At 37.7% G+C, this 25,276-nt stretch overlaps 2 protein-coding genes across 2 annotated transcripts; both read right to left on the bottom strand.

The window, feature by feature from the left end:
- Positions 1–9,000: 9,000 nt before the first annotated feature.
- On the bottom strand, positions 9,001–16,378 carry LOC118433080. Its single transcript, XM_035844660.1, has 4 exons — positions 16,018–16,378; positions 13,763–15,399; positions 11,334–12,138; positions 9,001–11,171 (listed from the first exon to the last, which is right to left on the bottom strand). The coding sequence occupies exons 1-4, from the start codon at positions 16,376–16,378 to the stop codon at positions 9,001–9,003; spliced, it is 4,974 nt and encodes a 1,657-aa protein (XP_035700553.1).
- A 3,893-nt stretch (positions 16,379–20,271) lies between these two features.
- LOC110861374 (oxygen-dependent choline dehydrogenase) lies at positions 20,272–24,745 on the bottom strand. Its single transcript, XM_035844657.1, has 8 exons — positions 24,460–24,745; positions 24,200–24,396; positions 23,932–24,130; positions 23,715–23,840; positions 23,328–23,455; positions 23,088–23,258; positions 22,289–23,013; positions 20,272–22,224 (listed from the first exon to the last, which is right to left on the bottom strand). Exons 4-7 carry the CDS (start codon positions 23,797–23,799, stop codon positions 22,537–22,539), a joined length of 861 nt encoding a protein of 286 aa, XP_035700550.1. The 5' UTR covers positions 23,800–23,840; positions 23,932–24,130; positions 24,200–24,396; positions 24,460–24,745; the 3' UTR covers positions 20,272–22,224; positions 22,289–22,536.
- Between the last annotated feature and the right edge of the window lie 531 nt (positions 24,746–25,276).

Here is a 25,276-nt window from a genome sequence, read left to right as displayed (position 1 = left end):
AATTACTTGATAAACATTTTTGTGTTTGTCCCATCAAGATCTGAGTGTTACACCTCATGCCTTCGCGTTGTACGTAGAACTTGTCTGTCACTTCAACAAGATAAGATAGACTGGAACAAATTGACATTGGATTTATTTTGCTTTATTATACAACCCAATTCGTGCAGAGTTCCTAATGTTGGGATACACGACATAACTTCATCTTGCCCACAAATAAAAAGAGTTAGCCAAAGTTGATTGAATTAATTCACTTTAACATCCCCGATGCAGATATCACCACACTATGTATACTCCAACTTGCACATACCATATCGACCCCCACCTTACAAACAACACCACTACGATAAACATCATCATCCTCATATCCCCACCCATATTTTGGCCATATTATTTCTACTTACAAAGCAGCTGGACGACGGTTCATCTTTATGTAGTACGCTCTCATTTGCAAGATCAGCTTCATAGATATTTATTTCATTGTATAACAAATTAATGTGACTGTTTAAAAATTATGGAGTTTTCTGGCTGGACTAATATGCATTCAATGTGGTATATTTGACAGTTTGGATCGAAATATCATACAGTTTTTTCATTTATTAGATTTGGTGAATTTATATCGGCATCAAAGGACATTTTGTTTGAAATATGATTTATTCGCTAGCTTTCATCCACATGCAGTGAACTTCCTCAGGCAAAAGTTTAGAAAAATAATTGTCAGATGTTGTACAAGTCAATGTTATCAATTTACCTACATTTTTTAAAGGCATAGTTACTATCTTTCATATTTTAAAAAATTAATTAGTGTTGAGGACCAAATACTGCTGACTGGCTGCCCTTTTGATATGTTCATCCTGTTGTGTAAACTCCTAATGTGTATGGATTCCTTGAATTTTCTGAAATATTTTCTTGGTTCTCTTAACAGTAATTTGAACGATGTTGGGTCTAGTTCATGGTTATTTTCATGCATGTGGGAAGCTACTGGGGAAATTTTGGTATTATTATTTGAAATGGCTTGTTCATGTTCTTTTATTCTTGTTCTATAATCCTGTTCAGTTTCTCCAATGTATTTTGAAGGACAAGTTTTACAGCTTATTCTGTAAATGCCACAAAGAATACTAGGAACTTTTGCTTTTGTATTGCATATCATTTCATTTATTATATTTGTATTTCGGGATGCATAAAGCTCCTCTAAATTATTCCCTCTTAAATATCACCCAACAATGTAATAATCGCTTATATTATATTTCTCAGTCTAAGAGTACACATTTTCTGACTGGTGTTCACAGTGTCCAAAATTTCTACAACATATATAAAATAGTATAACTGTCCAAAGTGTGTCAAATCATTCAGGTGAGAATTGTTCGAAACCCACAAGGCTATCCAACCTATGTAGCTCCACATCTGTAACATTTGTGACAATTGTATTTCTTATTCCGTTCCAATCTTTCGCCGCAAGTAAGTCAAATAGAGACGCATTTATGTATTAGAGTGTGAAGTCTACAGCAGAAAAGGTAAGTTGTAAATGCATATGTATATAAATAGGTTGGTGATGCTGCAGAGTGTCGTTGGAGTCAAAACATCGTCAATTTGAATAACAAACTTTCCCTCAACCCCAGCCAGATAAACTTGATATACAATAAATTGTACAAAATCGTAACCCAAATCTTCTCACGACACTTAGACCCTTCACCTCTCAATTTTGTAGCAAAGCCTTTGAGATTGGCTACATTCGAAATGAATACTTGATGCAGAAATATCAGAGATGGATGGCAGGAAATAACACATGCATTACACTCACACTGCTCTTAATTTAGGGTACAAATTAAGTCGATGTAGTTAATTTTATTGCCATACATAACAACGTCTAGACAATTCGTGTCATAAACTAAATGAGAATTTTCCATCACCCCTCCACATATACGTGTAATCTATGTTCAATATTTTACGCTGAGTTAAACCACATAAATATATATCCTTTTATTTTGTATGTACAAAAACCATGCAACATTCTTCCTACTTCTACCAAACCAAGGATGGAAAAGCCGATAAAAAAATGCACCTCATTCCCATTCCCTTCTACACAAATATAACTCCAATGGGTTAAACAATGAGGGGAATGGGAGCAGTACAAAGAGAGAGGTAAACTTTTGCTAGTTATTAGTATCTATGTATACCATCAGATGATGTTTTTTTCGACTTCCTACGATTTTCGTGTATGATGGCTTAAAATTTGCGTAATTTTGTGTACACGAAGAATCCGTAATAATATTGGGGGGGGGGGCGCCGAACCCGTTTTTGCGCTACAAGTCAAAATATGCGAATTTTTGCAAATTTTGAAAAATTTGATTTTTAACTCAAAATCGTCAGAAGTTGGTCAAATACTACTGGAAATAATATAAAAAATTATTTTGCGCTAGAATTTGGCCACTGCCTCGATTACAGATCCCAACTTTCTAATTTGCTGAATTTTTAAAAATAATTTCATTTTCCATATTAATTCTTCCACCATCGAAACATGGAATTTAGGTATTGCTATTAACGTATTATTAAATCCGGTACGTTATATTCACGTTAGGTATAAGCATAGTTCGCTACCTTTCTGTGTACCTAATAAATAAAGTGCGGCAAAGCACGATACATAAGTAGCGCAATAATGCTGAGAATGCTGAGAATGCTGAGAATTAATTTGCGCTATAAAGCTCAAATTAATTAAATTAATTAATTACTGATTGATTGATTAATTAAATTAATGACTGATTGATTAATTAATTGATTAATGATTGATTAATTAATTGATTGACTGATTGATTAACTAATTGATTAATGATTGATTAATTAATTAATTGACCACATGCTCTATACTGCGACATGCCAACAACACAGAAAAACATGTTTTGCGTAAATTTCATGCATATCGCCCAAAAAATGTCGAAATTAAGCCAAAACAATTTAATTTAACTGGATTTCATCCATAGATTAATTTGCGCTATAAATCTCATTTTGCCCCGATCACACTGCGACCGCACCCCCTGACGCCGAGGGGGTGTGGCACCACTTAGATACACTTAATTTGATTGGATTTCATCCATAGATTAATTTGCGCTATAAATCTCATTTTGCCCCGATCACACCGCGACCACACCCCCTGGCGCCGAGGGGGTGTGGTCCAAAAGTTTCCGGGATCCTCCCCCTGGGGTCATATGTATGATGCCGCAAACCGATTTCGATTATCTTGATGCGTTCTCGAGTTATAGTGTTGACAGACGGACAGACACAGACAGACAGACAGACGGAGGGACAGACTAACTAACCGATCGCATAAAGTAGCTTGCGCTACTTAATAAACGTTGTTAAATCGAATCCGTTAATCATTCTTTGATTCGAAATTTCGTAAACAAAGAGAAATTTTGTTAATAATCCGTCAACTTTGATTTAGTTGAAATTTAGTTAATCATTCAAAAAGTCGTTAATAATTCGAAAGGTTGTTAATAATGCTTCCACTTGTTTAATTCACTCATAAAGTGCATGCATGCTTTCAGTGGATTTGTTATATACTTAGATTTTAGAAAGTTGTTGAAGTCTCCAGCACAATAACGTGTCAGTAGGTAAGAGGACTGGAGTTGTCTTGCACGCATATTTATTTGCTTATCTCCATATTACACTCCTGGAACAATTTTAGTCAAATTGTAATTAAATTTATCCGCCATCTCTTTTTATCCGGAGGAGTAAAAGACAAGAAATGTCGACATCCTGTATTGTGTTGTAAGTGAAATTCACCTTGCACTATTTTTATTGTTTCTGGATTGTTCTAAATTCCTTACTTGGTCCCAGGGGACAAGATAAATATATACAGGGTGTCAGAAAAAGAGGTTACCACATTCCCTATAAGAAATCCGTTGGGAAGCCATGATGAACGATAACCTCTTTTTGGGACACCCTGTATAATGTGTTCGCTTCTAATTTTTGTTTCCTAGTTTGACTCAAAAGTGTGGTGATATTGGTTCATTTCAATTGATGGAATGGACGCATCGCTTACAACGAGCTTCCGTAAACATTTCCCAAATACCATACTGAAAAACGGCGATTGTTCCATCGCTGTGGGACCAGAACAGGATCCCAGACTCGCCAGTGGTCGTGGTCGCAGTGACGGCGTCCCATTCTTCGTTGTGACACCATTTTTCAACTTCCTGGGAGATGAGGGTAATTTATCATTCGTTTATACTAATTATTTTCCACTAAGCAGAAATTCATTCAAATTAGAGGTATTATACCGCGCGATGTACGGAAAAAACATGCAATTACCATTCAAATTATTTGTTAAAAGTTAAAAAATGCAAACCGAATTTTGAACCAGGTGATAGATTAAGTTTGATGTTTTGGTTTTAGGTATCCCGATTATTTCGTCGTCCAACACGCTGGTTGCATCAAATCACATACAGCCATGTAGTTTTATGTGGACCCTCCAATACCGCGAGATTCGTTAACAGGATAACTTAACCTAACCCAGCTTAAGAAGTAACAACCTCAATAATTTTAATAATTTTGATATGTATCAAGCAATGAATATTATGATTATTTTAAATAAATCTCAACCTTGTTATTTAAAAAAATTAACAAGCGAATATTTATCGATATGATCTTGATTTTTACAATTATATTTAAACATATCTAATTCCAATATTTTGGGGACATGTGATTATGTATTTCATAAATGCTAATAATTCCATACATTGTAAATATTTAGTAAATTAATGCCAACTGTTTATTTCAAAGGACAACTGCACTGCTGCGCTGCACTGGTATTATAATCCTTATATTTCATATTTAAAATTAACCACAAACCTTTCTAAGTTCATTTATAGAAAAGATAATTCATGCCACCAAAATATGTAAATCAATCTAGCAAATACCTTCTCTAGTTGTTCAATTTCCAAAAATATGCTTCGTCCATGTACCAAGTGCTATATCATCTTCGCCAGAAAATTAAATCTTCATTATGCATTCATGATGTCAGTGATTTTTTTGCTCAACGTTACACAATCAACTGCCACAAACTTGTTTATGGCAACATTTAATCGGGATCATTTCATAGAGATTATAAGACTTAACAAAAAATTATATTATTAAAATATCCCTGCCGGAATGGGTACCAGAATGTTAATAAATACGGGCACTTTCTTTTTATGCCTGAGAGAGTGATGCGAACATCACTAGCACGGGTTATTACATGGTCGCCCATTTATATGGATCGTTATGCGAATTAGGGTAAAGTTTAATGGTCAATGTTTTTTTAAGAGTAAATAATTTAAGGAACTTTCAACCCTTTATATTCACTTTAATCACATCACACATAATAAATCGGACTTGGAAAATGAAACAAATTTGAACAAATTTAATAGCACTTTTGTTTGGCATGATTCACATTTGTACATGAATGGATTATTGTTACGGCCGGGGCTTATCTACGTCAGAAATTATCTTCTCGTGATAACTGGTTTTCTGGTGATCTGACCTCGTGCCGTAATGAACTTATACGTAGACTTGACTTGGACTTGAAACTGGTCTTAAAACTTGCTAAACTGCATAAATCGTGCCAATTATGCTTTATTTAGCTTGAAGTAAGGTAGACGCAAATGAATAACTGAAAAACTTTAATTAAATGCTTCTTTTTAATTAATTTTTAGACTTTATTCGAATATTTGACGACTACAAAAAAGTGAGCTTCTTACTTGCTCGACTTCGTACTTACTTACTTACTTCTTACTCGCATTCACTCTCACACTTGCACCCTCACTCCCTCGCTGACAAAGGAGAAGCGTCCTCTCTCCCACTCAAACTCATCACCATGGCAACTGCCACCTATTCATGGGGAAATCGCACACTGACATTCATACTTTATACTTATTACTTAATCAAATTATTCTTTAAAATTGCATGAAATTTATACGTAAAATTATTCATTATTAAACTTATGCCTCGCCGTGACACTTATGCTTAATTCTTAACCAAATCTATATTATAATTTCGAAAAGTCCGTCCCGTGAAAATTTTCCGTTACATTCCAGCATTCTGATTGGCTGTTGGCATCCTAGCTTAACCAATCAGAGCAAGCCATTAGTTGTGATCTTAATTTTAAATACGATTTTAAATATGGTTATGGTTATGGCTATGGTTATGGTTATGGTTATGGTTACGGTTATGGTTATGGTTATGGTTATGGTTTTAATTGTGATTTTGGTTCCGATTTTAATTCAATTATAATTTTACTTATGATTTTAGTTGTGATTTTAGTTATGATCTTAATTTTAAATATGAGTTTAAAAATGATTATGGTTATGGTTATGATTATGGTTATGGTTATGGTTATGATTATGGTTAAACGTTAAAAAAACTCCTTGGCAACGTCAAGAAAATTTCTTAGCAACGTTAAAAAAATTCCCTAGAAACGTTAAAAAACGCCTTAGGAACGTCAAGAAAATTCCTTAGCAACATCAAAAAAAATTCCTTAGCAACGTTAAAAAATTCCTTAGCAATGTTAAAAATATTCCTTAAAAACGTGAAAAAATTCCTTAGCAACGTTAAAAAAATTCCTTAGCAACCTTAAAAGATTCCTTAGCAACCTTACCAAAAATTGCCTAGCAACCTTACAAAAAATTCCCTAGAAACGTTAAAAAAACTCCTTAGCAACGTCAAGAAAATTCCTTAGCAACGATAAAAAATTCCTTGGCAATGTTAAAAATATTCCTTAGAAACGTTAAAAAAATTACTTAGCAACCTTAAAAGATTCCTTAGCAACCTTACCAAAAATTGCCTAGCAACCTTACAAAAAATTCCCTAGCAACGTTAAAAAAATTCCCTAGCAACGTTAAAAAAATTCCCTAGCAACGTTAAAAAAATTACTTAGCAAAATGGTCGCCGATTTTCAACGCGGCCCGTCTTTAAGACGGACTTATAGGCTAGTAATCTTATAAAAACTACAGGGAATTTTACGCATAAATTAACCATTATTAGCTCGCCCTGGGTAGCAGAGGAGCTATTGAATTCCTCCTGTCCGTCTGTCTGTCTGTCTGTTAACGAGTTTTTTGCATCAATTGATGCTAATTAATTTGCCCCATGTGCAAATTTTGCCAAATTAGTAGCACCAGTGCTCTCGAACAGTCGGTAACACAGAATGGTGCCCAACAATTGAGAAAATAGATGCAAAACACACCAAACGTGCATAAGAACCTAAAGAAATAACTAGAATTTTTACTTCGAATTTGTCAGGATTTTATGTCAAAATTATGGATGCATTTTCCTCGTTTATTTTCCACCGTTGGTGAAAAATGATGTCACAATTATGTATATCTTTTGTCCGCCTATTCTGCATCATTAATGCAAAATTATGCAGGCGGTAACACAAAGTGGTGCGAAATAATTGGGAGAATTGATACACTACGCACCAAAAGTGCAGAGTATCCGGATGCCATTTGTCTCACTTTTTCAACCAGGAAAAGTCGAAATTATTTTCAATTTTATGGATCTATTGTCCCCGTTTATTTTCCACTATTGATGCAAAATTATATCAAAAACATGCACTTATTTTCAAATCATTGCAAGGTTATACACAACACCAACTGGGTTTCGGCTCTCTATAAGCCCAAGACAGGTCGCTACTCCCGTTCATCAGGTAACCAGCAGGTTACGACCCAGTGCGATTTCTATTTATGAACCCATGACATCTTACATCGCATCTGGGCCCTGGTAATGTATATTTCAACATTACCAGTGCATTTCCCTCTTGTGAACCATAGATTTCACAAGAGGTGCATATGAACCAAGGGTATGATAGGGATGAATATGAGCCAGAGATTTCATAAGGGATGCGTATGAACCAAGGGTATGATATGGATGCCTATGGGCCAGAGATTTCATAAGGGATGCGTATGAACCTTGTATGAAATGATGTGAGTATGCTAATGCGAATGCGATTATGGAAAAAACACATCGTAATTAATTAGTACTACCGTAATACCTTTACCTTGCATACCACTACCTGTCCCAGTCAGTATCTCACTTGGGAAATTACTTCCTTGTGCTTAACTCGTATCGGGAGTGCACTCAAGTGAGACACTATTAACGACTTGGGACACCCTTGTCTCGATGACTCTATTAGCAAAAATGCATTAAAAGACACCTACCTTGTTTAACGAAGAACGACCGTAATTTCGAACTCAGCTACGTTTAGACATTACCAATTTATACTCGCTCTGCTTGAATCTGAAAAAATCAATTAGTTAACCAATCGAACAACTGAAATACCTATTGACAGTCAGTTGAAGTAGGAAAATGACATATCTGAAAAACTAAAAATCGATTAAATATATGACAGTAAAATAAAATAAAAAAATAAATGAGGGCTGGTAGTGGCGGCATAAGGTAGTAGAACGGTAATATTTTTTTATTGTATTGCGAAAAATTAGCTTTTCGGTATGAATTTTTGAAAATGAGCTTCAATGATTATGATAAAGATGCATATGAAATGCGTGTTTCAGTGCTAGCAGGTAGTTTTGGAGGTGGAATTAAACTGATTTATATAAGAAAATGTAGCCATCGCCAACGCAGTGTTTAGAAATATACACCTTGTTATCGTCATAGATTACCCAATCATTTTCCCGTCTATAATTCACAATATAATGCCCTGAGTTTAAGGAATTGCCCAAGTGACTAACTATAAATCTCAAACTGTACACATTATCTGAGCCAGGTAATGTAAGAACATCTGGTGCAAATGACTTCTCCATAATTTTTGCCCCTTGATTTGTAAAAATTTTCAGATTAAGGAATAGAGTTCTTGACGCCAATACTGTATTAGATTTGAAATTGGCTAACCCTAACAATTTACACTTCTCACACAGATATTCTTGCTGACCGGTGAAATGATTATTCACGCACTCTTGTTATGCGTTGACCTTCCGATCGATAGAGATGTACACGCTTCATTTCTCGTGCGTTTACTCCTCAGTAACACGCAACCTCAGTTTCTATTGTGGAAACATATTCTTCTAGAGATAACCCAGAGTTGCTTAAGTTCTGCAAGATGTCAAGAAGAAATAGATGGGGGTCGTCTTGCATTCCAATTGGGTATGATGGCATGCATTCAACTAACTCTAGTCTGGTAGTTCTAAGTTGACCAAGTGGAACTGGGGTGACTAATGCGTGGAGGAAACCCGTTAGACAACGAGATAAACGATCTTCACTGATTTTAAGAAATTCTTGAATGGAAGGAGAATCGTATATTAAATGTAAAATCGCGTTAATGTAGCATGTATTGCCTAAATTTTGAATGCCGAGATGAATTGAAGGGATTGGTTCTAAAATTACACCGTCTACAAACAAATTTTCGCTATCTACGTCCATTTCCGAATCCTCTGTTTCCAGACAGATTTCATTATCGCTAACACCTACCTCCATTAGTTCGGTCTCTATGGGACAAGTTACTGATTCTAATGATGACAATATAGCTATATCATCTGGCCATGTCACACAAATTGGTTTATGATAGCTACAATAGCTTTCATAGAACCAAGCAGAAACACCCTGTATGTTAGAAAAGCATGCATCAATTGATGTATTTCCATCCGTACTATATTCAGCTGGAGTTATTAATCGGAGCCCCATTGAATAAAAAATCTGCTTCATTTGACATCCATCCTGGGCTAGGAAATTCAGGTTGAAGTCACCGAAAACGATCACTGGCGTGTTCTTGGTGCTAATCAGAAGATTTCTTATGTCCTGTAGAAAAGTCAGCGTACTGTACTGAGGACTACGGTATAGCATACAAATTCTAACATTGTTCTGTCTCCATTGAACTATTTGAAAATGTTTATTGAAACTTAAATTGCCCTGTGAGTATTGAAAATCTGATATGATTGGAGAGTATGAGTCACTTCTAAGCACAAGTGTTCCAATAGAGGACTGGATAGTCGGTGAGTCTATCCGATGCAAAATAGAAAATCCTGGCAGCTCAACCATGTCTGATACCAATGTCCGAGTTTCACAAAAGCACAGAATATCAGATGCCATATAATTTTTGTCAGCAAGAATATCGTCACAGTGTGCTCGGAAAGATTGAATGTTGTGGAATACGATTTTATTGGGATCTTCCTGATCTGGTAAATATCTAAGCGAATATGGAAATGGTAATTTTCGCAATCTGGAGAGCTCTAAAGCCACAGGATGTCTTAAGGTGTCGATTGCACGTGGGGCATTGAAGGTCCCACCAATAAATAATCCTGATAAAGAAGGCGCCCGACTCATAGCTACATAAATTGCATCCCTTCTTAATCCTCGAGTTGGAATATTTGCGACCGTGTTTGGAATTGACAGACTCTGTGATTTATGGATGGAAATGGCATTGGCAGCAACTAAAGGAATTTGACGGCGAACAATTTCCATTCCTTGATAACGTCCAAAACTATTTAATGCTTTTGTCTCTGAGAAGACTGGAGTCCAATGCAACGGAATTGCTAATTGCTTGAGCAATTCTAGATTATTTGATCTTGCCAGTTGCCCCACCAATTTATCGGAGAATTCCATGAATACAACTTTAACTGCCTTCCCTCCACTGGTTAAGGGCTTCTCAATTACACCCATTAGTTTACCTGTGGCACCATTAAACAATCCATGACTTACGTCAATGTTGGTTGTAATCATATAACGAAGGCCGACTCTTAAAGCAACATGGTAAGGCATTCCGCCGGTTTGTTGTAAACTTAAATATTCGGCAGACTCTAACATTGCTTTTTGGGACTCCCGTATCTTTCCACCCTGAACTCTGTCTATGGCATATGAATTGAACAATGGACCCTTTGCTCGATTTATCGCTTCACGATTAAAGTTATCACAATCAGCGTTGCTGTAAAATAACCACGTTGCGTCATCTGGGACAACTAAGTTTCTTCTGATTTCTCTACTCTTGAACATTTCAATATCTTCTTCCTCAAGCATTCCTATTGACAGTCTGTTTAATGCAGTTGCAAACTTGGCGTCATCTTTTTGCCGCATGATTTCCTTGAGCTCAAATAGGCGAAATCTTTCCCAGAGTGGATTACCAATTATCGGTCCTAAAATTTCCTTGCTCTCTTCGAAAACAAATTGCCCAAAAACTGGACTAAGCTGGTAAAAGTCTCCTACGACCAAGACACTAACGCCTCAGAACAATTCGTCTATGCCTAAAATCTGCCTAAGTCTTTGATCAATTTGAGTGAACATTTTCAAGCTAACTAAGGAAATCTCATCAATTATCAAAACCTTTAAAGCCGCAAACTTACACAGCAATGTATTACATGAACCATGATCGAGTGGAGCCATTTTTCCTCCGTACTGACTTGGCGGGAGTCTAAAAGCAGAGTGCAAAGTCATGCCAGAAACATTAAATGCAGCTTTGCCCGTTGCTGCTGCAACTAGCACGGGAATGGCTTCACCACTAAATCCAGGTTCTTCCTCCAATATCCTTAATATACATTGAACGATTGCATGAATTAATCTACTCTTTCCTACACCTGCCTGCCCATGAATTATGTGGAAATTTTGCCCAGATCGCGCTTTCAAACTATGCAAAAGATTCAATAAATATTTCCTCTGACATTCGTTCAAAGTTCTCAGTAACTGGAGGTAATCTTCTGTTGGTATTAACTTTGGGGGACGAATAGACATAAATTTCGAAGTTGAATCCCCTAACTCAATAGCAAAATCTTGGTCTTCCGCTATGAAATCGACTGGATTATGATCGAGCAAATCATTTTCAAAAACTTCGTCGTCTTCCTGTGCCCTAGTGAGTTCTACCTCCAGCTCGGTTTCAGGAAAACCCGGGTCATATATTTGGCGCTTTTGTGTAATCACACCCAGGCGGTTTTGGTACACCTTAACATGATCAATATCAAGAAGATCTTTGTTTTCATCTCGCCATGGTACATATAGCATAAGTTGTTCCCGATAAAAATTATCCGGACCTTGATACAAGCCGATTCTCCGATATCTGATAATCCGAGAATTTGCCCTCTTAGTTAAGTACATAGGCGCAGCCACGGCATGGGCAGGGTGGGCAATGCCCACCCTGTAAAATGCCAGGGTGGGCATGCAATGCAAATGCCCACCCTGGAAAATTCATACGTTCATCCAAGTTTCAATAGGAGTTTTAACTCGATTTAAATTTCAAAATATTCCGCAATATTCTTTATTCTCGTACCGTAGACCTTTATCCATCTGGATTTCCTTCTTGATAGTCTAAATTGATAGTTAGTTTTACATAACTTAAAATTTATCATAGAACATGAGGTTGTTAAATTGCGTGTTCGCGAAATATTTGGCTGGAACGGCAGGAAAACGGGCAATTTTGGAATTGTTCTAATGATTTAACGTAATCAACAGCTTTTGGAATGATGAAATGAAGTTTATTAATTTTATCTTCCCAAAATACCCATATGTCGTACTATTATTACTTACTATACGTATGTATGAAATGTATGCATGCCGGTGAAATTTTCGTAACTTCTTGCTAGTCGTAATGATTATCAAATAAAAAGTTGCAAACGAGATGTAGCAACAGGGCGAAACCAAGTCGGAGACCCGTCTGCACGTTATCGTTCGTCAAACCCATGTCCATTTTTGAAGTCCCCACCCCAAACTACGTCCAGGACGGTTGAAACATAAATTTCGACATCTGTGAACGTTGGCGTCGTCGCCGTGGCGCCGTGACCTTACGACCTACAACGCCCATCTTCAAACTTATCCGTACTTTTAAAAGTAGTAACACGATGGCGAAAACCACATGTTGAAATTCGAATTCGTCCTTAAGTTATCGGGGATACGGACAGACGGACAGATAGACAGACAACTCAAACACACATACACGACTCTGATTTGTATAAGATTCTCAGTGTTTATGGAGCTGATTTACCTGTGTCCAACGGTACTAGTCCCGGGTTTCCATTCCACTTCCACGCCTAGTGAGAGGAGCCCAAATTGGCAAAACGTCTCTCCCGTCTGCGATTTTTAGCTTAAAGACGTTAACCAGGTTTCGCCAAAAGTAGTCTAATTTTGTTCCTTACAACTCCTTTCGAGGGTTTAATGAAATTCCCAATCCGCATTTCATAATTGCTGACTTTTTGTGAGTGGATTTTCGAATTTTTTCAAATGCCGCGAAATTATTCATAAATAATAAACAATTAGACAATGCATTGCAAAGCGAAAATTCATTGTTGGGGATCCATCAAGTCCGTTGAAACTTGAAAGTGAAAAGATGCACACCCGACACAGTTATATATCTAGTTACATACTTGTACAATGAGAAGTAGATATTGCTGATTCTCAAAACCAAAATGTAACATATTCTACTCCATGCTTTCTATTTTTTAGAAACCGTATTCAAATACATAATATGTACATATATAGTTCGGTATATTTAAGGGAAATAATTAAGGTATATATGTATATATATATTTCGAACAAAGTGCCCACCCTGAAAAAAATCCGTGGCTGCGCCTATGGTTAAGTATCCACTATTATCAGTTAAGCTTAATGCTGTTGTCGGTTGATTAGCCTGTCTCCGCCGGGGACACACTATTTTTATAAAGTTATAGTTTGCGACATAAGCTGCTAAGCAAAGATCATCTAATTCCTTTGGCCTCACTACATAACGCTCTAAAACACCTTTTAGTGCTATATCGCATGAAGCTGGGTCCATTTTCTCTAGTTCGTCCTCAGACTTGACGAAAATTACCCTGTCATCAGGTCGATTTGTATTGATAAATGTGACATCACGTGAACTTTGTGTCATTGGAATTTTTAATAAACAGCAGGCGGCTTCTTGAGCGGAAACTTCCGAGGATTTTGCAAAAGCATTGGCAAATAAGCTTAAGCGTTCTTTCAAACTAAAATTGCCTTCCCTAATTTCTTTACTAACTTGGCGCAAAATTTTCGACACGCCTCGATCTGACTTGCTTATGTAATTAACAACGTAAGTTGCGCAAGCATAGGGATCCAAAACAAATTGAATGTCAATATTTGCTCGCCAGCATAAGAGAAGCTTCCTATTGTATGCATTTATATAGATTTCATGGGTACCACGCCGAAGAAACACTTTAGGAATTCTGAGGTTGGAACGAATCGAGAGAATGTAATCTTCTTCATTCAAACCCAGCTCTTGAAGAAAGGTATCAAAGTTAATTTCCTCTGCATGTCGTCCACATGTGGAAAGCTTTTCTTTAATATTGGTAAATTGTTGCTTATATAACTTCACTTGATCCGGAGGTAATGGAAGTAGTATTCTGGTCGTCCTCATGGGTGGAATAGGAAAACCGAATCTGCATCCTCGCCTTTTGTCTTCGCATGGATGAGAATGATTATGTATCTGGTATGCAAGGACTTCCTTCATGTCACCGGTTTCATCTTTTCTGCAGGTTATGAATTCATCTATGAATTCACAGCAAGCTTGATGTGTTAAGGGATTTTCTTTCTCAAACTTCGGGGCATCCTGAATCCAGTCCATTCTATGAGTGTGTATTGACCCGCGTTGCTGAACTTCTTTCCTCTTAAAAAAGTCCTGGTGCAAATAAGGGTGAAATATTCCACCAGATGGCTTGATCAAAAATCTGTCCATTGCCTTCTCCCTTCTGTCGTAAGCCATTACACATCCTATGGGGTCATGTCGTATGAGATCCGCCTTATCATCGAATTTTAGGTTGGAAACTTCTTCATCAGTTAATTCAGTCCCATACTTTCTGTTGTGAAGCATTGAAATCAACTCGGGCCATTTCGTCTCCGCGGCAGATGTCGTAATGAAAAATGTTGGAAGGCCCAATTGACGAATCATGGCCATAACGTCCTTCTTCTTCTCTTCCAAATACGACGGTGAGTTCACTATGTTTGATAAAAGTCGATACCCGTCGTCGTGTTGAATTAAGCTCTGGACACATTGTCTGTTAAGTAGATTTCCAACAGTCACGATTCCACGCTTTTTCTTTTTTCGAATACATATGTTTATGTTACTCGCGATTCTGTGAGTTTGGACCAGGCGATAGCTGTATAAGATTTTGTCAGCTCTTCTGCAACGTGGATCAAATCTGCGAAGTTCTGACTTTGCAATATCAGTATATGATAAGTCAGCTTCTGGATTCAATTTTCGTTTGATTCCGCAGTAAATAGAAGGGAAGGACAGCTCCTCAGTGTCGAGATCCAAAAGTAACGACAGCGGGCGCATTCCTTCTCCAGGTGCAACCGCCATGATTAGTTGGTCTTCTTGCATAAGAGTTTCCGTTAAGGGGGGATCATTATCTTCAGTTTGGGAATTGTCATTGATAGATAGATCTTGAATATCATCAATGTGTGTATCACTTGGGGTAGCATCGTCTGGGTTTACTACATATTCGACAGTATCAGTTGAAACACTATTGGCCCAGTCTGACGAAAGAAATACCTTTTCCTTTTTGTACAACTCGGTACGTACTAAATAATTTGCGGCATGAAAAACTTTGTATGGCCGATTTGTTTGGAACATATATGGATGCTTATAAGACATGCGGCGCTTCAATTGAACCTGCACTGTACTCGTCTCATCAAATCTGCGGGGAATTACTTTGGCGACTATGTCCATGTCGTTAGGAACGTTTACTACTCCCCCTCGGATTCCCTACTGACGGTCGCTTCCTAAGGATCTAATCTGAGCAAACGGTAATCTTAATGCCACCAAACGTTCCTCTAAGCTAGTCATGTTCTGTAATTGATGTGGAATTGGAGGAAAATACAGTCCATTTGACATACACAACCTGGGCACGTCACCACTCTTCAGCGAATCGTGACAAGTGCCACATAGGAAATACTTCCCATCGACTTTGAGATGGGCGAAAGGTTTCTTAAGATGAAGTTTCCGCATGACTTCTATTGTTGTTGGATGCATAGAAGATCGATACCAAAGACCTCCACACGAACCACATATCCATCTAGGTTGATCAAGTATCTCAGACTGGAAAGACTTACACAAAATATCAAAATCCGCCTGGGCCCTATGACGTGAAATAGCTTTTCTAATTGTGTTCTGCTGTTGCTCGGCCTGCTTGAAATATGTATCATCTCGGCGGGTAGCGTGTTTTATCCTATCCCGCTCTTTTTCGATGTCGCGGTAAGACTCGTCCTCTCGGCGGGTAGCGTGGTGCATCCTATCCCGCTCTTTTTCCTCCTCACGATAGATGTCATCGCTTCTGCGCTCAGCTCTTCCTACTCTGTCTCGTTGTTGTTCTTGGTGCCGCATGTTCTCATCCATTCTTTGTAATTTCTTGGCGATAGCGTTTTTGGGGGCTTCGGCTCGGCGGAAGTCATCATCTTCCCTTTTTCTCCGCATGCTTTCTTTTGACTTATCTTTTTGCGAGGCATGACAATTTATCGCGATTAGGCACGCGCTAACTAATTAGGTTACGTACCTTCCAATCACCACTCGTTGTGTTCTCCCCCGTTCGACACGTCTCTCCAACTTTCTTCACGTTTCTCCTCCGTTAGGCACGTCTCTCCGACTTTTGACCCGTTTGTTCTCCGTTCGACATTTCTCCTCTTTGGTTTGTTTGTCCAGAAATAGCAGTAAACAAGAAATAGCGAGCAGAAATATTGGAAAAGAATTTTTGATAAACTCTGGACTTTTTCTCTGATTTCAATCATTGTTTGATCTGCCGAATGATGTAATCATAGTTACAATTCTACCCATGTTTCTCCACAATCTTTACGTTATATATATATATATATATATATATGTACATATTTTATAACGTTTGAGTCAAGATTATGTCCAAATTGTCCACCCACTTATTCTCTCACTTACTACAGGGCCAGCTACTTCTAACGTTACAACGGTTTATTTATGTCGATTCTTCTGCACGTTTGGTTCCTTTTGAACTTTTTCCCTCAATTGTTTGGCACCATTTTGACTCACTGATTGTTCGATATCAGTGGTGCTAATAAGTTGATCATAAATGTCAATAACTCGCTTCAATTAGCATCGATTGATGCAATAGAGTCGTTAACACACAGACGGACGGACAGACGGACAAGAGGAATTCAATAGCTCCCTTGCTTCGCAGGGCGAGCTAATAATGTCAGAACAAAAAGTAACAAATAAGAAATATCCAGATAAGTAAGTGATAGTGATAGTCACTTACTCACTTAAAGTTAAAAAATATTACTAATCAATTAGAATGTTGTTTAAAGCAATTCACAAAAGTTACTTTGCATGTTTTGAAATCCCAAAAAATTGAAAATTATCTAAGACTCAATTTTGCGTGATTTAATATTCGATAGTATCTGAAAACGGAATTTTAGCGGCCAAATCTTTTTCTATTGACAGTGTAAAAAAATGCTCAAAATGAAAAAAATGCTCAAAATGCGGTCGTTTTCCATCGAAAGACATCAGGTATTCCCTGCTTTTCAGCCTTAGATGCCGACTTCTTGCCATAATTTGGTAGTAAGTCGTCTCATCCCGAGCAGAGAACGGACTCTGCCGGGGCCACTCTCTATGACATTTCCATTCCGTATGGATGGGCTCACCCTGTCAAGGATCGTGCACCTACCCCGTACTAACACAGAGCCAAGTAGGATTAGCAATAGCTTCCCGGCCGAAGGAATCGAACGTCTGACTGCGTGGTGACAGCCAAACCCCCTAAACCACTCGGCCACGGGGCCTTGCTTAGCCAAGCAAGGCCCCGTGGCCTTGGGTCTGGCTTGTGTAGCCAGATCGGTCAAACGTTCCTGACTCATGGTGGACCTCAGATAAGTCTTGATGAGCTTGAGTTTCGAGAGGGATATTTCACAGCTAGCCACGGTCACAGGAAGTGTTAAGAATATCCTGAGAATAATGAATGAATTTGGAAATTTGGAAATCCATTGTTCATATATCTCAAAACCACTGACATTTGCTCAACATGGGATATGTCAGGAGTGCAATCCAAAATTATTGAATAATATTTTGATGCGTTCACCGATTTCAGAATGGAAGTGGCCACTTGGTCGGCAAGGATGGAAATAAATTTCCGGAGAGAAGAAATTTTCATAGAAAATTTTTGGAAAGTTTATACATCAGAAAATGTCCAAACACCATAAATCAGGACACCGGAAAACAACTTAATCCAATTTGGTCATCTCTAATGCTGCCTCTCATCAAACATCCGTGACAACAATTACAAAAACACATATTGTAATTATTATATTGAGTGAATACTGTCGTGTTTCTTATTTCCAAATATTATTATTTTATCCCTGATGATGACACAAGTGTAGTGTCGAAAGCTTGGGAAATAAACTAATTTTCTTTCATCAACCATGTCGTCCGAGAATCCTTCTATAAATTGGAAATAAATTGATTCTGTATTTGATGGCTCAAGTACAGTGGTCCCTTTTCATGCCTATGATGATCTTTTATCAGTGGGGTCAAACTTAGGATTAGAGATTAGAGATTAATTTCCTTAGAGATTAATTCAGCCGGTCACTTTATCCTCTGGTAATTTTTGATTCTTGCTAGAATGAGTTGGCACAGTTTGGGGTGACGATAATTGTGAGGCGTCCAAATCGACAGCAGAACTTTGACAAAAAAATTTGCCAATTTTTGGGTAGCTGGCCACCATCTTTTGAAAATTTTCAGTCTCCACCGCTTGCCGTTTCCGGTTCGCCGCTCCAGACTTCTTATAGAACGACATGGTCGAAGTATTAAATATTTAAAAATTCTGGCGAATCAAATTTAGTATTTATATACTGGTATAATTATTCCCAATAGGAAGTAAACAAACACAAACATCGCGCATCGATGATAATTTAAAGGGGCATGCCAAGATACTCCGTTTCATGCACCAAGCTATCTTGTGTATTACAAAAAACCCATAATTTCTATGAGATGGTTGACGATTTTGAGTTATTAATTTGCATAACCAATTTATTATACATTAAAACTCAATTATATCTAGTGTAAACCGTGGCACCTGCCGGCGCCCCTAAAATGTGGCGCCCCGGGCAATTGCCCGGGTTGCTCACCCCTAGGTCGGGCACTGGTTGTATTTTATTTGTATTTCCGCGCCCTCGTTGCGACAAGATTATTACGTCACCTTGTTTGTTACTCGTAATGAATTCCTGGCCGTGTCAGACATTAGTTCTGCCATGATTGTGGTAATTCTGTAAATATGAGGGCCATACAATTTCATATATTTAGCTTACCTCACTGGAGCAATATTCTCAACCAATAATGTAATAACGATAGATATACATACATAATTCGTTTTGTGTCACCGTTTTAAAAAGTTTGAAATTGATTTATTACACAAGTAGGACACAATATTCGCAAGATTTCAGTTCTATAACAATCTAATATCATAGGTACAACATCATATCATAGGTACAACACATCAAAAACTTGGTTTCCCCATGTTGGAATCAACAAGTTTTCTGGGATACGAAAATAAGAAGGGAAATGGGATTAATTTTACGGCTTCCTTTTTCCGGGGTTTGTACAAACCTCCACATTTTCATATACGCCTCACATAAACCTATTGTTACAGAATTCATTAGTCAATTTTCCAACGAATGATGTAAAACTTTTCTAATCAAAAACTATTAGGGTTTTGCACAAATCATGTGTGGATAGAACAATTTTGAACCAATTATTCAGACCACAGAACCGATGCTATCCTACCTTGTTAACGTTTACATGAAGCATTGTTGAAGTATTTGCAGATCGCCACTTTATATTGTCCAACTAATTTTTTGCATGACCCCCAATCAAAATCTATATAATTGGATAATCAGTTCACCTCTTTCAGGATAACGTTTAAAGTATACGAAATTGTTTGAAAAGTATGTGGACCACTTTTCCGCCTTACTTCCCTCGCTTGAAGCAAAACCAACGCGCAGTTCCCACTTGGTTGCGAACGAATCAACAAGTATAAAAGTCATTATAGCTAATTTTTAATATTCGCTCTTGATTGGGAGAAGCAGCAAATTAGTCATTAGTATTTTATCAAAGAAAATATGTGGTATGCAAGGAGACAATCTATGAATTGAAAGTACATTTATGTAGTGTTGGAAATCTAGGCCTTTGCCCAGATAAAATTTATCATTCTGGCCTAAGCCACTAATGTTGATGGTTTGTGATACCATCAGCAGCGGACCGAAGTTGTCATTTCATCATTTTGTACCAATTTAGGTTAAATCCGTCATCATGGATGCTGCATTGTAATTAATGGTACGATAGCACGGTAAGACTAGTAATGACTGAAAATATTTATTTCAATTTTACAATTTCAGTTCAATATTTATTTATTACTAGCATAGTATAGCACAAAATAACTGCAATAAAACTAAAATCAATGGTGACAATTCGTTACAAAGTTATTTTTAGTGTTAGTGCGAGACAGTTTCGTATAATATACAACAATTGTTACCCAATGTTGAGAAGATTAGTAAATGGTAGAGTCAAAGAACTATTAATTAATCTAAATTTAATTGCCACAAATATTTGGTTTCCTAACATATGACATCATGATGACATGTGTGAAAAGGCCCAAATTGGCTGAGTAATTCATAAATTATTTGAAGCAGGAAGTTTTGAAATATTTCCATTACAACAATTTATGGTTTTCAGACAAAACGTAGTCGTCGTTGGAGGATGGGTAGTAACTTATAGGGCCCTGGAAGAGGTGAAAGTTGTCTGAGAAACCCAGGATGTGTGGATCTATAGGAGTTCAAAATCTCTGAAGATCCCTCCCTCCTGATTTTCTGATACCACATTGTCATCGTTGGGTCGCGGTAATTGACTTCCGTGGGCACTTTAGCTACCTTACACAAACAAACAAATCATAGTGGAATATCGAGTCTGTCTTGTATCATGAATATACTGGGTGGGCACTTGGATAAAACTAACAATTCCAAATTTCTACCCCGGATGTTCGTGAAGTATGGATTTCATCAACTTAATTCCATTTGACATTACGGCGGCTCGTAAAGTATGTGACGTAATTTCAATTCTGTCATAATGTATTTCTTATCTCTATTAGCGCAAGATCAAATTTAATAAATACTCCTTGTTTAATACCTGTAACACGCGGGTAAGATGTAATATGAAGTTCGGAATCGCATCCTCAGATGCTTAGACATATTGCCAGCGACATATAGTGACATGTGTTAGATATCCAGGAATATGTTTCAGAAAGACGTTTCAGAAAGACGAAGACGTCAGAAAGACGAAAGGGTCTATCTCATAAATATTTTCTGTTTTTCTGATTCAACCTTGCCATCGATGGAGGGTGGTTTATACATTTGTAAGTAGTCGAACAGATATTGATCCAATTTAATTGATTTATGTACATTTTGTTTTCAGGTATAATGGACAAGTTGTATTCGAAATGCAGTAAGTTTCTTTCAGGCAGATATATTTAAAATTTCAATCTGAAGGGAATTTTATGCTTTTCTGATATAACATTACCAAATTACTTTATCGATTTGGTTACATTGGATACAGAAGTGTAACTTTACTGGTTGTATCGAATATACTTATTTTGTATCATTAGCAGCCGGGGGAGATATTTGGATAATTTTTGTAGTTCTAAGTCTCACCCTTAGATGTTTGTGGTTAAAAATATTACCAGCGGATGACATAATAATAAGTTTTACACCATGGACATCAGCATTTTGTGGTTAAAGATAAAACTTGTAATTCTCTCGTCAGGGCTGATGTTCTATAGGGCGGTAGTTATCTATACTACTTTGGGTACAGAATTGGATGTCAGCCGCATCTGTTTCGTACTAGTAACAGAGTGGGTAGAAACTTAGATAAAATTCAGGATTCTAAGTTTCAATCCACGTTGTTGATGGTGTTAAGTACTACCAGCTGAGGTGTCGGTTTCTAGTTAGTTTTACGTACACAATCAACGTTAGCGGTCCGCTAGGTAAGATAAAACCACATATTTAATTTGTCTCGTTTAATTAGAATATTTAGCACCCAATAAATTTGACACTGTAAAAATACAGGAGGAAATACATGCAATCCAAATTTGCCCTATCTCCTAGTTAGTAGGACCGATGAAACCACCCCAGTCCCGCAGAATGTCTTCAGCCGCCTTTTCACCAACCAAAATAGTAGGATAGTTAAGATTAGCGTTTGGCGTGGAAGGCAGTACCGAAGCGTCCGCAACTCGAAGGCCCACTGCGCCCAACACTCTGTAACCACATCCATGTTTATGCATAAATATGCAAATCCATAAATATGAATCCATCTTAATACCTCAATTTCGAGTGGGTCACCCTTCCCATTGCGCAAGTGCCGACCATATGGATCGCAGTGTTAGCCACTTGATTGATATAACACACCCAATACTCTCTCGACGGGTAGAGAAAACCGCTGCAGGCACTTATGGCTGGAGCAGAGTTCACCGCTCCGATCGACTTGTAGGTATGTGTCCCAATAATGTCGAGGCTGAAGTCGATCGCTAACGAAAATTTGATTAACTGTTTGCTCGCTTTCCATTTTAATTAATTTTCACCTTCAACCAAAACACCCATATCGCTCGGATCACTAAATCCATTAAAATCAATTTCAGCCAGTTTGACAAAGTCGGTGACTCCGGCTACGTACGCGGACGTGTTCAAAGATACTCTACCCCGGGATTTTGGTCTGTTTAAATAATACGAGAAACAGGCTTGAGACTCCACCTCGTCATCCATTGACATGGGGCAAGCTGCGTCAAAAACTATTTGGACGTCTGACCATCTCCCCTGTCCGTCAGAGACGGCTCGGCGTGACGCGTAAAAGACCTGTGGCCCTTCTTGTAATTCTCCAAATTCGCCAACCCCGGTTTCCAAATATGCCTTGAGTGAATCTTCTAGATCTTCTTCCCTAATTCGGGGCAGGTATGGGGCTGCAGAAGAGTTAAAAGTGATCGGCCCAAGATATAGGAATACGTGGTCGGCCAAATTTTGTCCAACTGGGGAATCTATAATGACGGGAATCTTCTCCCGCAAAAAATTCAAATATTTACATCACTTAAACTCTTGGAAGATATTTTATTTGTATTTTATTTTACCCCAGCCCCCTCCAAAATGTCTCTAGGACCAATTCCTGACATCATTAATACAAGCGGGGAGTTTATCGCACCCGCGCTAAGGATAACTTCCTTCGAGGCGTGCGCAATTTGTGGGATACCATGTTTCAGGTATGTCACACCATACACGCGCTTAGCAGAGTTGAGCAATATCTGGGAACAAGTAGGTATATTTAACTTAGTTATGTACTTTATAAGGTAAACGTGTTATAAACAATCAACCTCTGTCACGGTCGAGTACCGGATCACGGTAAGGTTTCCCCTGACCCCTTCAAATGGTAGGATGTAACTCTTGTACGTACTTTGACGCAGGCCATCCACCCCGATTAATTTTTGCATTGGGGTAAAACCTGGGATTAAGTAAACACTTAAAAAATAACGATGATTCAACTAGGGCCAGTAGGGGTCAGTGTGATCGGGTGGGGTGACTGTGATCAGCAATTTTTTTACAAAACAACCACATAATTTTGACAACCTACAAAATTGTGTTTTATTACTAACGTTGTAACGTAACATAATTTTTTAGTTTATCAAAATTATGAGGTTATCTTACAAAAAATTTGCTGATCACACTGACCCCTACTGACCCTATTTAAATTCAAAACAAACTTGGAATTTGCTGCCCATTCGGATCTGCAATACTGTAACCCAGCTCAATTCCTGCTTCAGCCCATTTCGAAAATATTGCAGGCATATGCGTCCCAACCGTGAGGGGTCCACCAATTCCGTAGTAATCTGTTAATTACCAAGAGTAATTGTAACAATACCTGATAACAATAACAATCTCTCATAAGATAAGAGTCATTAACTGGTTAACCCAACTCACCCGACTCGGCAGGGTTGATCAATTCCCCCACAAAATTTTCAGACTTTTTAAACAATGGTAAAACATTTTGATAGGACCACGAGGCGTCTCCAACTGCGGCGGCATAACTATCTCAATCTTGTGGACTGCCCCTTTGATGAATCATGTCGTTATGGGAACCTGATCCTCCCAACATGCGACCGCCCTCCAATCCCACGATCTTGTAACAGATGCAGAATTATACAGTGAAAGTTATAGGCAATTATTTTTTGCACAAAGATTAACTCACCCCACCATTCCACAGTGACATATTTTTTTGCGGGATGGATTTATAATTCTCAGGAAATTTATATCCGGGTCGAGTGCAACTTCCCTCGTAAAAAAGTTAATGTTACTCTGCGGCACCGGCATCCCACCCGAGTAATAAAACATTAAATTTCTCCGATAAGCGTCCCGCAACCATGCACCCGGCCGTACCGCCGCCAACTATGGAACAATAAATTCAAGATATAGTTTGATTATTTGAATCCAATTATTTTTTCCACTTACCAACAATAAAGTCATAACTTTTAATCCGTATTAATCCAAAGTCGTTTTCAAATTCTGTCAATGTGGCCTCCTTGTCGTCTTCAATGTACTTTTTGGCGTAGTAATTTATAACGAGGGGAGTCACCCCGAAAATAAAGGCTGCCAACTTCATGACGGAGCTGGTCAAGCTCAGTGTTTCTGTGTTGCACGACAAGCTGGCTTACAAGCTGGGTTACACGACAAATGCGGGGTTACAACGAATTACGATAATTGGAAGGATAATTATCAATCTGTTTAACGTCACATACTTTTGACAAGTTAATGGATTTAGATAACTGGCAATGCGATGCAGTCGAGTGATCATCTCCGATCTTGATGCGACTAATTTTAATTTGTTCACCCCCAAAAATAAGTGAACCCGTATTTTTGCGTTTTCGATAATGGACGCAATTAAGCGTATGGCAGGAATAAAAAAAAATTCAGCCAAAATCCCGAAATTTAAAATCACCAGAACTTTTTGAATTTTGGCGCCAATTAAGAAATTCAAAAACATGTATGCCCAGAATTACTATTTATATTTTTTTCATTTATGTCTTTTTTTATGTCGAATTTTTACGCAGTTTTCGAGTTTTGAAAAATAGCTAATTTTTGGAAAACTCGAAAATTTTCGAAATTTCAAAAACTAATATTTTTTGAAACTCAAGGAAGTAATTCTTAACATAGATGTTTTTTAATTTTTTAACTTGCGTTAAACTTCAAAAAGCTCTGGTGATTTTAAAATTCGGGATTTTGGCTGAAAAAAGTTTTAAAATTCCCGCCACGCGCTTAAATGCGCGCA

Source organism: Folsomia candida, unplaced genomic scaffold (genome assembly GCF_002217175.1).
Source record: "Folsomia candida strain VU population unplaced genomic scaffold, ASM221717v1 Fcan01_Sc041, whole genome shotgun sequence".
Classification (NCBI taxonomy): domain Eukaryota; kingdom Metazoa; phylum Arthropoda; class Collembola; order Entomobryomorpha; family Isotomidae; genus Folsomia; species Folsomia candida.
The sequence above is the reverse complement of the archived record's forward strand: the minus strand, read 5'-3'. Positions and strand labels throughout refer to the sequence as shown.